Raw genomic sequence first — 16,100 nt, 5'->3', positions numbered from 1 at the left:
TCTTTGTGGTGTGCATTACTAACACAGCCGATATAAATCACAACTTTCATTTGGAAATGTGCATTTGAGACTATGACTTTAATATAGTTAGTTTTAAAGTGTTTAAAGTAAATCAAGAAGCATGCACAATCAGTTTAGGACAATTACAACGTTTTCAGATGGCTGTGTTAATAGTTTTGAGAGCAGTGACCTGAGTTTGGAGATGTGCTTAAAATTGATCGAGGAAAAACTGTAAAACACAAAACCAAATCTTCAAACTACATTCACAAAACCTATGACTCTTTTGGCAAAATCTCCTCAAAACCATTTATTCTGTGATCAAATTCAAACAATGCTTTCAGATCATGCACAGCAAGTCCTTATATAAACACTACAGCACATTTATTAGACACTACATCAGAAAATGGAGAACACTGCGTCCAGGGCATGTAGTTACACATTTTGTATTTTATTTGTATTGTATATAGTAAGCGCATTTAGCAATTACTGTCAAAAAAGCATAGTAATCACAACTTACAGTAGTAAAGTGAATTTACTGTATACTATATGCACTGCAAATAATACAGTACTGAATGTCTATATATTCAGCACTTGTATACTGTAAAAATAGAGTAGTTCAACTGCAGAACCCCAACAAACAAAGAACACTCTAAATGAAAAATACATGAGAGTACACACTTAAAAATGCTGTGCAACTGCAAAGTCAACGAGAGATTCATTCTGCCTCAGCATCACATTTTCACATCATTAGAAATAAGTGTGAACAATTTCAAGTCATTGTCTGTAAACGATGACAGCTGTGTTATAATGTGTTTAACATTTGCTGGCCGTGTTTCCGTTTTGCACCACAAGTGCATCATAGTGCAAAATGTGTTTCGTGAGTGAGAATGCATTCAGAGTTTTGCAAAAAAGTGATTGATTCTAAAAACAGGTTTAGGCAACTGAGCATTTGGTTCAGAGAATGGGGATTAATGTTTTAGCAATTCAGAAAAACTGTAAATGTTTTGGGTGTTACTACATTTTGCAGACATGCAATAGATTGTGATGGCCCATAAAACAATTATGACAATTGCACTTACATTTTAGAGAATGTTAAGACTATTTCAAAAAATGAGCCAAAGAGATTGAGAAAAACTGTAATATTACTGTAATATCTAAATGTTTAATTGTGTTGCCATCTAGTGGTGAGATGTAGAATTGCAGAACAAAATCTTACAGTTCAGTCAATGATATGGGTGAGATTGGATAGTTTTAAGATTAAGGTTAATTTATTTACACATTTAATTTCAATGTGAACTAAAATAGAACAGTCATACCTTAATTTAAGATAGTAAATTAAGCTACTATGTCCTGAAACTTTTGACTATCAATTTCTTAGATTAATAATAGTATAATTATCAAAGGGTAGAATTTACAGTTGATTGCATTATTACACTTGAAGATTTTTAAGCAGAAATGTCATTTTTACAGTTTAATCTTAATGGTTTGGAAAAAAGAAACATGCAATAAAACAAAACAACTCATATTCAGACATTATTAGAGGAAAAAGAATCTCAGGGTCAGGGAAACACATATGCTACAAGGTTTACCACATGTGAATAAATGTGTAGTCCAACCAAACTATGTAAAGCTGCTACAAAAATAATAATAATAATAATAATAATTTGACATTGACAGTATAACTTCTTTATACTGTAATTACATAATAAGTGTCCTGTAACAAAATAAATCAAATAAAAAGTATAAAACATAAGCACAGCTCTGATATAGTTTATGTTAAGAGGAAGAAGAAATGTTTTTGTAATAGTAAACTTTTTACAGAACTAAAGCTAAAAGTCTAGAATTTCCAACGGTTCCTCTTTCATTAAAACCTTACGCCATTATTGAGTGGACAACTAACTTCCAGTAGTCCCCATATCAGGTAAAAGATTATTTAGAAATTATTATATATAAATGATACATGTCAACTTTCTAAACTGAAAAAACAAGACCAATATCTATATCATTTTGCAAAACAGGAATCATTGGTTTCTGGATCTTAGAATAACAAGGTAATCTTCCTTTTTAAACAAATTTCTACACTCCTCAGTCTACTTAACAGTAAATCAATCAGCGTTTTTGACTGAATCCCACCTCTGTTGACTATATAATATATGCTAATTCAGATCTCGATAACATGACTGGATCAAAAGTCTTGGTTGTCATAATCTGGATTTTAACAGGTAAGAAAGTTTTATTCAGTTGGTCAGCTGGTCAAAAACTGGTTTGACTTTTATAGATAAATCTATAAACAAATAATGTATTTCTACAAGATTCTGTGGTGCTGGAAGAAATATGGAATATTGTTCTTAGTTCTAATATAACATGAAGTTTCCTTTAAACATACTAAATCCACAGAGCTCTTGTGGTCACCCATATGACTTTCTTTCTTCCGTGGAGCACAAAAGTAGTTGTTAGGCAGAATGACAGCAGCAGTCACATTCATATTCACATTCATTGCATTTGCAAGCAAATGCTCTGCCAAACATCTACCTTTGTGTTCCTCTGCAAATATAAAGAAACATGAGGATGATTCATTTTTGGGTGAACAATCCCTGTAAAATATCACATGCCCTGTTTGTTTGTGTGTGTGCAGGTGCTGTCAGCAACAAGTGGGAAATTAAGATGCCGCAGCATATTGATGCAATAAGTGGCTTCTGTGTTCAAATCCCATGTCGGTTTGAGATTCCCGACTCGTTCAAAGGGTCCCTAAACAAATCTGTGGAGGCAATGTGGAGAAAAAGTGACATCAGTGGGTTAACTGTTTTCAGTTCAAAAACCGAGGTGTCGTCACGTATAAAAGGAAGAGTGATTGGCAACATCACAAGCAAAAATTGCACCACAGTGTTTCACAATTTTCCTGATGGATTCAATGATACATATTTCTTCAGACTTCATGGTCCTGAACCGCTGTTATACACATTTCAGCAAGGAGTGAACATTAAAGTTCATAAAGGTTGGAATTCTTCTCATCAACAGATAATTGTACTTTTTACAAGAGCAATAAGAATGTTGTGCCAAAATGTATACAGACACTCGGTTAATGTCTTATTTGGATACAAAAAACACTTGGGAATTAGATTCTAGGTCAAGATTACCAGTAAACTCCAGTGAACTGTACAGGCATTCATGAACATTAGAATATAGGAATATTTGACCATTCACTAACTTGACTTTGTTAGACTGTGCTCTTACAAATAAGGATTATTTAAATCACCACACATGTTCAGAAAATAACTGAAATGTTTTACTCTATACAGTTCTTTGTCTATTATGGGTCTAAAAGTTCTTAATGATTCATTGTAGGTTCTTCAGATCAGTGTATTAGTTTTTGTGTTCTTTTAAACACCAGTGGAGAATACTTCTTTGTGCAACTTAAAGCTGAATTATGTACATTTTTGAATGTTAAAATACTTTGTTCTATCTCAGCTTAATATGCAAAAACAACTATAAGTAAGCCATAGGTTCATTTTCTCGAAAACTGTAACGGCATGTCTCTGTGGTGCTTTAAACATTCCTGTGTTTGTTTAGAGCGGCCATTTAGACCCGCCTTAACAACATTACTCAACCAATGGCAGGAGTTGGTGGCGGGACTGTCTTTATGTTTGACTGATGGCAGACAAGGGGCCTATTTGATAAGCTTTTTTGAAAACATCGTTTATTTTTGAGATTTCATTCAGTTGCGCTAGTGTTGCAGAAATTAGATACTTCTGATTTAAAGGAATTGTTCACCCAAAAATGAAAATTCTCTCATCATTTACTCACCTTCATGCCATCCCAGATGTGTATGACTTCCTTTCTTCTGCAGAACAATTTTGAAGGAAAATAGAAAAATATCTCAGTTCAGTAGTTCCTTATTACAGAAGCTCCAAAAAGCACAGACAACCAGCATTAATGTCACCCATATGACTCTATTTAAGTACTTTTTAACTATAAATAATATATTCGGTTAAGCGCATTCATGAGAGGGCTGAGGTCATGTGGTCTCTCGTGTGATGTATTGATGTTGGCATGTTCATGCGAGAAGTGATGCATGCACGACACAACCGGGATTGCAGCGTTGTTTACAACTGAGTAGGAGGAACGCTGTAGTGTACAGACTGAATGCCATTAACAAATTGAAGCACATTTAAACAAAGATGTCAAAAGATTATGATTTAAGAGGAGATACTTTGCGCAGTCATATTTATTTGAACCTGAGTACTCTGACCAAGAGTACAGTGAGATGGAGGAGTCTGGAGCAACAGCAGCACAACAAAAAGCCTAAGAGACAGAGAGCTCAGGAGAAGTGGTGATGCACATGTAGGCAATGCCAACAGAGGAAGAGTGTGTCTGCTGCAACGAATGTAATGTTGCCATGCCATCACTGGAAAGACCGTGTGACCTTAGCCCTCTTGTGAACGTGCATACTGCAGCTTACCGGACACGATGATTTAGTTAAAAAGTTATTAAATACTGATCTTTTTGCACCAAAAGTGATCTTATATCTTTATAAGACATTCATTTAACCACTGGAGTCGTATAGATGACGTTAATACTGATTGTCTGTGCTTTTTGGAGCATTAAAAATCATGTTACCATCCACTTCCATTATAAGGGTCTACTGAGATATTTATCTATTTTTCTTCAAATGTGTTCTGCTGTAGAAAGGACGTCACATACATCTGGGATGGTATGGGGGTAGGCCTAAATGTTGAGAGAATTATCATTTTTTGTTTAACTAGTCTTTTAAAAATGGTCGCCTACTACATCAGGCCTTTTTGTTCTAATAGACACATCATTTATAAGAGTGTGCAGTCTACTGTATATCAACAGAATTGGAGTCACATTTATTGTTATTTTTGAAAAGTTGGATTAGATTTTTTTTAACGCATTGATCACTATTAAACACATTCTACATTTGGCTTTCCCGAATCCTCATTCTCTGCTTTCAGCATTATTGACATATGCTCAAAAAAACAGGAATCACATAAAGTTAGTTTTGAAAATTATGTCATTATTTACTCACCCTTATGTTGTTCCAAACCTGTATGACTTCGTTTTTGTCCATGGAACACAAACAGTAATGTTAGGGAAAATGTTTGCCTCAGTCACCATTCACTTTTATTGTGTGGAAAAAGATAGAAAGTGAATGGTGACTGAGGCTGTCAATCCCTAACATTCTAATATGTCCTTCTGTGCTCCACAGAAGAAATAAATGAAGGTGATTTGCATTAATAATTACATACTTTTTATTTTAGGATAACTGTCCCTTTAATTTGTTGAGATATAAAATAAGTTTTTTGTATTTTTTTATTTATAAAAAGCTATTCATAAATTACATTGCTGTCATACTCCGTAGGCTAATGTATGAAATATAAAGGCTGTAACTCTCTTCTCAATTCCAAGACTTATCCCCGCCTACCTTGACCCCTTATGCCAAGATTCTGGAAGTTCACGAGGGCACCAAGGTGACCTTGACCTGTTCCACTGTACTGCCATGTCCCTCTCAACAACCTCTGATGCAATGGAGCCCACTACTAGCAGAACAGCTCACACCAAGCCTGCAGGTAAAATATAGCAGAGAGCAACGTATTGCTTTGGTATGTTCGGAAAGAACTTGAGGTTTGTGTAACACATTCATGATGTCAAATGTGTGTTTATAGTAAACTTGACCCCAAAATTCTGCTATTATTAAAGAAATACTTCACCCAAAAAAAAAAATGAAAATTCAGTCATCATTTACTCACCCTCAAGTTGATTCAAGATCATATTACAGTGCTTTCTTCCATGGAACCCATAAGGAAAAATTCAGAAGATTGTTGATGCTGCTCTTTTTTCATGCAATGAAAGTGAATGGTGACCTAATAACTCTTTTGTGTTTCATTGAAGAAAGAAATTGAAGAGTAAATGATGATAGAATTTTCTTTTTTGAGTGAACAATTACTTTAACTTATTCCATAAGCAAAAGTGTCCAATAACAGAAGGGTTACATTGATAAAGCATGTGGTGTCCAGCTGGTGACATCCCTTACAAAAATTGAGAGTTCTGGCATACTTGCTACAAACTTGCCGCAAATTCGCCACTCATTATTTTCATGGGCAAATGAGCTTTGTGGTTAACCCTTCATTGTCAGCAAAGGTTTACCGCTATCTTTGACGAGCTGCAAACTTCTGGCAAACATTTGTGGCAAACCGCAAATCTCATTTGCATGTGAAAATAATGAATGGGAAATTTGCGGCAAGTTTGTCAGAACTGTAAATTCTTTGTAAGGGATGATCTTAGTATGTCATGTGATGTAATGCTATGTAATTGTAAATGTTTTCTTTATAAGGTCCTCCGTTAATATACTTAATTTGTTTTCCTAAGGTGGATGAATCTGGACAGACACTGTTGGTTTCCTCTCAGATGTTCAATGCAACACCTATAAATGACCAGCTTAAAGTATCCTGCTCTCTTTTGTACAACTCCCATGTTGCTAAAAGACTAGTGGAGACCACCACTACCCTCAGAGTGTTGTGTATGTTGAGCACAGAATAAAAGGAAAGAAATCATAAAGAAATACTATTTATGCAATATATATATATATATATATATATATATATATATATATATATATATATAATCTCTCTATTTATTACCGGGCTTAAATAATTAATGAGCCTCCATGGTTTACTGTTTGCAAATTGATTTACAATTGTTTTTCATAATAATGAAAAGTTCATAATAATAATACAAAATCTGTTAATTGTTACCGTCCTCTTTGTTTTGAGCACCAAGGGTTTCCCTTGCACAGCCCTTTATCTTGTTTCTATCACCTTTAAAACAAAGTGATGTTGTCTAATATACTACAAAGCATCCATTAAGCTTCTCTGTGGAAGGCCTTAGTGTGTCATATGGTACATGAAATCCCAGTACACTTTTAAAAGCATGGCTTAATTCAGTGCTACATTGCTTGAGTAAAATGTACAAACAAAGAGTGAGTAAAGTTTACTTTCCTTACGGAGAGTAGTGCAAAGTATATTTTTCTTGAGAAATTCTACCAAGATTTGTTTGTGGAAAATATGGTCTGTTAAATTTACTAGCAATTTCTGCATGGAAATTGTATCCTAGTTTTTTTTAAGTAAACCTCACTCCAATTTTTTTTCAATGTGTTTATTGTGCACGTTAAATGGATTTACTCACCCTCATGTTGTTACAAACCCCTATGACTTTCTGTCATTGGACTTACAGTCTCAGTCATCATTCACTTATGATATGGGGGGGAAAGATGCATTAAAAGTAAATGGTGATTAATACTAACATTCTGCCTAACATCTCCTTTTGTGTTCCATGGAAAAAAGAAAGTAATACAGGTTTTTGAGTGCAAATACTGTATTATGTTACGCTTTTGTGTCTGAATGGAAGCAATTCCCTGCAGCCAATATCTAATTAAACATTTTCAGAGAAGAATGGAAATGGTTAGAAAAGGTCCAACTCAATATTATTTCCAATTGTTTTGAAATTAAACGCTCAACAAGCAAAAATGTGTCTGACATTTGGATGTCCACTAACATTTGTCTATATAATGTATAAGAAATACTAATTATACTTTTTTAATTTTTTGGTCAATCTTCTGTTTCAGATGCTCCTAGAAACACCATAGCCAGGTTAAGTCCTTCAGGTCCAGTGACTGAGGGGATTGTGTTGACGCTGAGCTGCCATAGTGAAGCCAACCCTGCTGTTCAGCGCTATGAGTGGTACAAAGATGTTGGGCCTGGGAATCTCATGTTGAAGGATCAGGGACAGAATCTAACAGTGAAAGCCAGTGGTAATGCTCAGGGTCTGTATGTCTGCAAGGCCTACAACAACCATGGGACCGACCAATCGATGGCTGTTGCTGTGGAGTTAAAAAGTAAGTCTGTAATATTTTATGGGCGGCTGTGGCTCAGGTGGTAGAGCGGGTAGCCCACTAATCGCAGGTTTGGGTGAATGAGATGCAGTGTAAAGCGCTTTGAATACAGCTAAGGTTAAAAAAGCGCTATATAAGTGCAGACCATATATCATTAATCATCTTTTTACATTTACAGTAAATCTATCTATCTGTCTGTCTATCTATCTATCTATCTATCTATCTATCTATCTATCTATCTATCTATCTATCTATCTATCTATCTATCTATCTATCTATCTATCTGTCTATCTGTCTGTCTATCTATCTGTCTATCTATCTGTCTGTCTGTCTGTCTGTCTGTCTGCCTGTCTGTCTGCCTGCCTGCCTGCCTGCCTGCCTGCCTGCCTGTCTGTCCGTCCATATGTATTTAATGCGTACAATTACTTCAATACACATCTTCTATTGTGAAAATGTTTTACATTTCTGAATAAAAATGTACAGAAGCAGATTTGTTTAACAATAGTACTATTGGACAAACTTGTGTCCGCCAAATTAAGGTGAGTTCAAGTTGTCCAATACCTCATAATATTTATTTAAAAAATGCTTTAGATATGTACACTCACATGTATTCAAGGTTTCAAGAAAATATGCTTTTTATTTGACCATTAAATCTAAAACAAATTATTTCAAAAACATATTAAACCAAAATGATTACAATTATAAGAACATGGCATGGTATTTTTCTTTTTCATCCTTATTTGTCATTGACCCATAATCAGCATACTGTAGTCCAGTGGCTTTTATCTAGTGGTTATCACTAATGATGAAGCTTGATTCATGGTGGACAAACTCTTATTTTTGTTTATTTATTTATTTTATTAAAGTCTGTGGTGACCTTTTTATTGGCTGCAGAGGGGACAATCACTTGGACAGTCAGTTTCGGGTGTAAACAAGAAATTAAACACAAAACCACATCAAAAATACATAGTTGATGTGTAAACTCTGTAACCCCCAGAATGTTCATTCTCAGACCATGTGTAACTGCAGCGGTGAGAAATAATGCTTTTTAGATGTGATTGATTTATGTACATAAGATGGGTTAAATTGGTTAGATTTACTGCTCATCTTTTGGGTGTTCTTGTTATGGTATGTAAGTAAATGTAATGTGTTAAGTATTCGTCACAGTGTTTCTTTTCTTTCTGATTGTGCCAGGTTGCCAGTGCTCCATAGAACCATATATCATGTGTGGACTTCTGACATTTTTATTAATTCTAATAACTGCAGTTGATTTGGTCAAATACAAAAGGTGGGTTTTTGAAAACAAATGGCAAAATGTATGACATCCATAACATGAGGTTCAGCCTGTTACAAATGTCCATTGCGAGAATATCAGCTTCAGTGATAGCTCTAATGTTGAGTTTTATCAGACATGTATTTCTTCAAAACACAAGAGGTCACAAGAGTCAACTAGAAGTGAGAACAGCTGCCTGCTTACCTCCTCATTTAAGAAAAAATATAACATTTTAGCTGCCACTGTAGTCTTATCATTCATACATTTCATATACTAAACATTTTCAGAGTCTAAAACTGCCAGAATTAGGGATCATACTATGCTCATGAACTTGTTTCATGCTAGTGAAAGTGCTATGATAGCAAAAACCTATACTATCTAGCATATGAAAGACATTGCGTAAACATTCAGCACCCAAATTAAAATCAAGTTAAGTCCTAGTGTGATTATTAAACCGAAATGCTGCGATTTAATGGGATTAATATATAGTTTGCATGTGCTGCACGCTTCAATGTAAACAGATCTTGTTTTAAGAATGTTTGAATGTATATGTGAAGCCAGCTGCTCATACAAGGAGCTCCAAATCACCACCATAAGCATTGCATGCTCTGTTTGTTGTGATGACAGCTAGCGGAGTGCTAATTAACTCACGTAGTGCACAGCACAAACAGACTACATAGTTATTTAATGAAATACTAGCCTTTTGCAGTTTAATAATCACACTGTTTATAGTACAATTGTATATTGTTATGTAATATTCACTGTAATGTAATATTTACTATAATACTACTACTACTACTACTACTACTAATAATAAATAAATAATTGTATTATATTTAAGCAATACCTCACATCTGTGATTCTCTGTTGTGCAGCATTTCATAGAATTAAATGATAGAATTACAAAAATATTCTGGATAATAACTGGCACTTGTTTGCACCAATTCTACACGTCAGCAAAACTGTGATTTCAGAAATTATTGGCATATTAGCGTTGGTTGTTATTTTAAGCTTTTGTTTATTGATGTACATTTAGCAAATTATTGCCTTTTTTCATTTTTTTTTTCAGCTTATTAAAAAGACTCAAGGTAAGTACCTGACACAAAGCCATTTCTAAATCATCCAAAGATACTGATGTCACTGCTCATAATGAGCCAGTTAACAAAATGATTATTGCTGAGCAATAATTTGCTTTGTTTTAGCACAAATTCACTGAGCACAAACCAGAAAAAGTCAATAGAATTTTGGCGGCTCTCATACAAATGTGAAAGTACATTAAAGTAAATATATTGATTTTTATATATCAATATTGTAATCAAAACAATGAAATTATAAAACAAAAGAGTCAGGAGTTGGACAAAAGACACATTTACATGCAAGTGTGGAATACTTGATAAAAAATAATGATAGTTCTTTCAGGGAAATACATTAATTTAATGTAAAATATCTGTCACTTGAAAAAACTAATTGAGTATACATTTGTCTGATATAAGCATTTGCCTTTTGTGTTTATAGCAGGTTGAAGTTATGAGAGAACCTATGACATATGCCACCCTACAGAAGTCCAATGATTCCTCAGTGTACAATATAATACAGGTCAATCTAAATACATCTATTACAGGCCCATGTGTAAAATTAGTTCATTTCCAATAGTTATTGTCCTTAGTATTATTACTATTTTGTTAAAAGATATAATAATAAAAAATCCCCAATTGCAACTTTATAAATATTAATTTGAGTATATATATAATTTGAGGTATGCATTGAAGACCTGCTGACATGACATCATTAAATCAAACTTTGAATCAAATATGTGGTTATCCATTTCCTTAAACAGGAAATAGACACTAATATTTTCTTAGAAATCAGAAGCTGTGTTAGTGAAATATAAACCGATAGACTGATCACTAGATTCTTAAAAATGTTGCATGTTTGAAAACTACGTACTGTGTGCAGGCATGGCGGAGGGAAGACATTTCATGGAAATTGTAGCACATCTTGTTATGACAATATCACTATACCATTATTTGCCATGTCCAGATATAAGCAAGTCTCTGCACTCAAATATATATAAAAGACTACATTGTACTTCAACAACTGTTATTTTCTGGGATGGAGATTTCATACAGTACATTAAGGCAAGGATAATGTGTATACATACAAAGTGTAGTGTTATACAAGTACAATGCATGTGCTTGATGCATTATGGACCTCTGCATACTTCTTTTTGCTGCAGGCAAGTGCTAGCAGAATGGAAGCGGATTATGAAAACCGAAACTGTGGCAAACATTAGCTTTATTCAAAGCTATGATTTTGTTCTCCAGACACAATGTGCTGTAGCGCTCATGTGGAAGATGTGGATTCCAATCTGGCCTTCATCATGTCTCGATTCTTCTCCCAATCCCTTTCTTGTTATATCTCTGCTTTTGGTATTTTTCCTGAACTATTGAATAATTATTCCTCATACTAACCACACACAAATCACATGCAGTACTGCATCTCTCTTCTCTCCCCTTCAGAATACAATTCTTTGAAATGTTTTTCTGCTGCATCTTTATGTACAATATATTTCATATCTAGTGTTCGTGTATTGTGTACAGACAGCCTAATCTATTGTGCAATCATTTAAAACTAACAAACTTCTTTTCTTTTCCAATGTTTTGCTTGAAAAGTGTGCTTGCGCAATCTTTCTTAAAACAAATGCTACTTAGTTTGATATTTGGTAATGCAATGATATTCACATATTTTCAAGTGTCCAAATACTTTTTGAAAACACTGTATGTTATATTGGTTGAGGTGTTGTGCTGTTGTTCTTAATCCTTGAATTCAAGAGCTGATCATAACCAGTTTTTAAAGACTTAAAATCTTTGAAAACAAAGATATATGAGGCATTTTTTCCTCTCAATTGCTTGCAGTTACTCATTTAGTCTCTCTCTCTCTCTCTCTCTCTCTCTCTCTCTCTCTCTCTCTCTCTCACTCTCACTCTCTCTCTCGTATTCTTTACATTCCGTTAGTCATTGAAAAGCAGATTAGAGATGAAAAATGGTGTGATGAAAATGGAAATCCCTCTCCCCTTTTAGTCACTTATGTATGTGTGGATAGCAGTGTGTTTGTGCATCATTGGAAATTATTACTGGATGACTGTTACTGGTGAATTAAACTTGAGTAAGAGGTCGTCTTTTTGTTTATTTCCATCTGCAAGAGCAAAGATTCATAACTTAAAATAGCTGATTAATATGACAAACTTTTAACACGAGGCAAGAAAGGATGAACATTACGTATTATGAATTACGTGCAACATGTTAAGACATTTTAATGAGGCACACCGACAATATTTTTTCAATCATGATCAGATTGAACAAAATTATCTGAATGGCTCATGATGCTTCAAAGAATGACGTAGAAATGTAAAATCTTTCTGACTCATATAGTCACATATAATGGGGTCAAATGAAGTTCTAGACAGTGCTCTTTACAGTTATTCTGCAGTCTATGTGAGCATATAGCATTTGGAAACAATTAACTATAGAGAGTTGTGATGTAAACACTTTAGACAAGGGCAGATTCAGGCTCTGATTTTCTCTCAGTAAAAGCTTTCATATTCATACACGTAAAGGATGAGGGAAAAATAAAGAAATTAAGTCTCCAGTAGCTGGCTGAAACATTGAGTTAGGTGTAATGCATCCAAAATAAGTTGTTGGTTTTTTATTAGTACAAATGTCTAGTCTTGTTTAAACTGTGTAAGTTTACAGGAGCGGTGGTGGTGTAGTGGTCTAAGCACATAACTGGTAATCATAACTGGTAATCTGGTAATCAGAAGTACACTGGTTCGAACCCCACAGCCACCACCATTGTGTCCTTGAGCAAGGCACTTAACTCCAGGTTGCTCTGGGGGGATTGGCCCTGTAATAAGTGCACTGTGAGTCGCTTTGGATAAAAGCGTCTGCCAAATGCATAAATGTAAATGTAATGTACAGACACTCCCCTCAACTTCCACTGGATGCTCAAACAGATAGCCCTGCCTCCTAACTTGTGGCATGAGTTGTAAAGATGCTGGTGAATGTTAAATTAAATGTTTTGCAATTTTTGGGTAAATCAAACTACAAATGGCTTACATACATACATACATATATCTATATATTAGGGCTGACGATTTAACGAGCTAATTCAGTGCGATTAATTTTTATTAAAAATAATGCGTTAAAAAAATGTACGCAATTAATCGCAATGCCCCTAGACCATAATAAGGAAGATGAGAAAAGCATGCTTGTAGTGCAGGGCAGTAGGTGAAACTTCAGCTGTATGGGCAACGTGCAGTTTATACAATGAACAAGACAACCATCCAGCAGGTAGCACAACACAAAGCTGCGTTACGTTCTTGTGTTCAAAACACTTGATGGAGTGCAAATTCGATCTATGGGATCTCAAGATGTGTTTTAATTATGAAACTATATTTAACTTGACACAGTGACCTAAACATTTTATGTTTATGACGTAATGCACCCGAGACGCTACACAAGCATGTCTGAAGCAGGTGTACATTAACGGGTCTTTAAACAAGCCCTCATATTAAATCTCCAACTGATTGACAAATTCACTTATGAAATGGATTGCTGTGAACTGTATGCCAATGATTGTCTTATGATCAATAATATGGTAGTAAACAATACATTGAATTCTATAGCCGCTTTTTGTATTGTCTTATCAATGATTAACTCTTCTGCTACAAGATTGTATTGCATTTTAATTATCTGAATATATATATATATATATATATATATAATTTATCAATATTTAAAGATAACTATGTATAATTATTTCATCATTATATATTTAATAATATTTATATGAGGGGCTTTCTCAGCAAATATTTGTGTATGCGATTAATTGTGATTAATTAATTGGGACACCATGTAATTAGTTAGATTAAATATTTTAATCGATTGACAGCCCTTATATATGTACACAAGGGTGAGTGAATAATGACAGAATTATATTTGTATTATTTAATTTGCAATACAATTCTATATATACAGAATTCTACAAATTCTATAAATTCAGTTTTACAGTAAGACACAAACAATATTAACATGTCTGAATGGAAAAACTAAATCCTTCAAATGCATACACTAACATCCCAGCTTTATATTTCAATGCCTATAAACTATATGAACTTTAAGGGGTTAAGTGTCACAGAATAATAACAATAAAAAAGGTTCCCCAATGATGTCACAAATGGCCAGAGACTCATTGATGATGGCAGATGATTGGATCATCCCTGAAATATGTGTGTTTGAGCAAGTCTGTGTCTGTGAGTGCATAATGAGACATGCAGTCACTGAAGACTGGTACAGCCTAACCAAAACTAGCCTGTCCGGGCCTGTTGGCCTACATCACTCAAAACATAAGTAGTGGTAGCTGGACACATTTTGATCATTCACTGTTATCGCAAAATTTACTTTTACTGGAAAGAGTGTGTTTTGCCAAATGGACATTACAGTGTTACACCACATAAATGGTAATACTGTGAGTTATTAAAACAACTGGCTTCTGTACCACTGGATATGTTTCAAGATTCCCTCTTTTCACTGATGTTGGACATTCTTGCATGTAATCTCACCCCTTCCTCCTGTCCCAGTGCCAACCAATCTCCTAATAATTTAACCACATCCTGGTTTTCCAATTTCTATGCTTTTACCTCTTTATAATGTTTCCTTTTTCAACAGAACAGAACAAAAAATGTATAATATTTTTTCAACAGTTAGTTCCGGTACTCTAATCTCATCGAACAAACAGTGTAGTGATAATGCTGATATACACTGAGCACTTAATTAGGAACACTTTGGTCCTTATAAAGTGGCCGACATGGTCTTCTGCTGTTGTAGCCCATCCACCGCAAGGTTCGTCATGTTGTGCATTCTGAGAGTGATTATCTGATTATCTTAGTTACTGTAGCCTTTCTGTCAGCTCAAACTAGTCTGGCCATTCTCTGTTGACCTCTCTCATCAGCAAGGCATTTCAGTCTGCAGAACACTGGATATTTTTTTTAGCACTATTGTGAATAAACTCTAGGGACTGTTGTGCGTGAAATTCCCAGGAGATCAGCAGTTACAGAAATACTCAAACCAGCCCGTCTGGCACCAACAATCATGCCACGGTCGAAAATAATGAGATCACATTTTTTCCCATTTTGATGGTTGATGTGAAGCTCTTGACCCATGTCTGTATGATTTTATGCATTGCAATGTTAAAAATATTGTGTCTTTTTTTAAGTTATTCTATAGAAACTTCTTGCTGATAGAACTGTTATTACTGCTACATTTGTGCCTGTGGTGGCTCAGCAGTTAAGGCTCTGGGTTACTGACCAAAAGTTTGGGGGTTCAAGCCCCATCACTGTCAAGATACCACTGTTGGGCCCTTGACCCTATCAGCTCCAGGGGGTGCTGTTTCATGGCTGACCCTGTGCTCTGACCCCAGCTTAGTTGGGATATGTGAAAACCACTGCATTTCATTGCCTCTGTACCTGTACTCTGCACAATGACAATAAAGTTGAATCTTAAATAAAAGCAATTAAATACTTGTAAATATCTCATTTTGTTTTAGTCAATACAACAGCATTCTTGCTTATGTGAAATTGCTAAGTTATCAGACAGATCACACTGTAAATTCGGCGACAGTAAGTCTAAATTTACTGCTGAAATTAAGCATGTTGTTGAACATATGAGCACATGTGAGCTCCAGTTTCTGGGTGAAATGTCCAAAGAATGGCGCCAAATGCAAGTAGTACATTTTGTTGTAAACGATGTAATATAGTCAACAGACATATTTTACTAACTCTACTACACCTTAACCCAAACCCTAACCCTAAACCTAACCATTAGTGGTGTAAAAAAACCCTCTGTATCATGCTAAACAGTG

The 16,100-nt window shown here is 34.8% G+C and overlaps 1 protein-coding gene across 3 annotated transcripts; it reads left to right on the top strand.

The window, feature by feature from the left end:
• The first annotated feature begins 1,875 nt into the window (after positions 1-1,875).
• On the top strand, positions 1,876-15,998 carry si:ch211-171h4.5 (sialoadhesin). 3 transcript variants are annotated; one of them, XM_052092436.1, is made up of 11 exons: positions 1,876-1,921; positions 2,019-2,051; positions 2,166-2,222; positions 2,636-2,995; positions 5,428-5,588; positions 6,388-6,538; positions 7,643-7,912; positions 9,104-9,197; positions 10,252-10,270; positions 10,701-10,778; positions 11,419-15,998. In XM_052092436.1, the coding sequence occupies exons 3-11, from the start codon at positions 2,177-2,179 to the stop codon at positions 11,473-11,475; spliced, it is 1,236 nt and encodes a 411-aa protein (XP_051948396.1). In that variant the 5' UTR covers positions 1,876-1,921; positions 2,019-2,051; positions 2,166-2,176; the 3' UTR covers positions 11,476-15,998. The 3 variants fall into 3 exon arrangements, with proteins under 3 accessions (XP_051948396.1, XP_051948395.1, XP_051948397.1); XM_052092435.1 differs by having other exon boundaries at positions 10,698-10,778; XM_052092437.1 differs by having other exon boundaries at positions 10,698-10,778; positions 11,139-15,998.
• Positions 15,999-16,100: the final 102 nt, after the last annotated feature.

Source organism: Xyrauchen texanus, chromosome 26 (genome assembly GCF_025860055.1).
Source record: "Xyrauchen texanus isolate HMW12.3.18 chromosome 26, RBS_HiC_50CHRs, whole genome shotgun sequence".
Classification (NCBI taxonomy): domain Eukaryota; kingdom Metazoa; phylum Chordata; class Actinopteri; order Cypriniformes; family Catostomidae; genus Xyrauchen; species Xyrauchen texanus.
The sequence above is the reverse complement of the archived record's forward strand: the minus strand, read 5'-3'. Positions and strand labels throughout refer to the sequence as shown.

Excerpts from the sequence above, each read along its gene's own strand:
- si:ch211-171h4.5 (XM_052092435.1), top strand. The coding sequence starts at position 2,177 with ATGACTGGATCAAAAGTCTTGGTTGTCATAATCTGGATTTTAACAG. Across the intron at positions 2,223-2,635 it reads CATAATCTGGATTTTAACAG|GTGCTGTCAGCAACAAGTGG; the intron begins GTAAGAAAGTTT and ends GTGTGTGTGCAG. Across the intron at positions 6,539-7,642 it reads CACTACCCTCAGAGTGTTGT|ATGCTCCTAGAAACACCATA; the intron begins GTATGTTGAGCA and ends CTTCTGTTTCAG.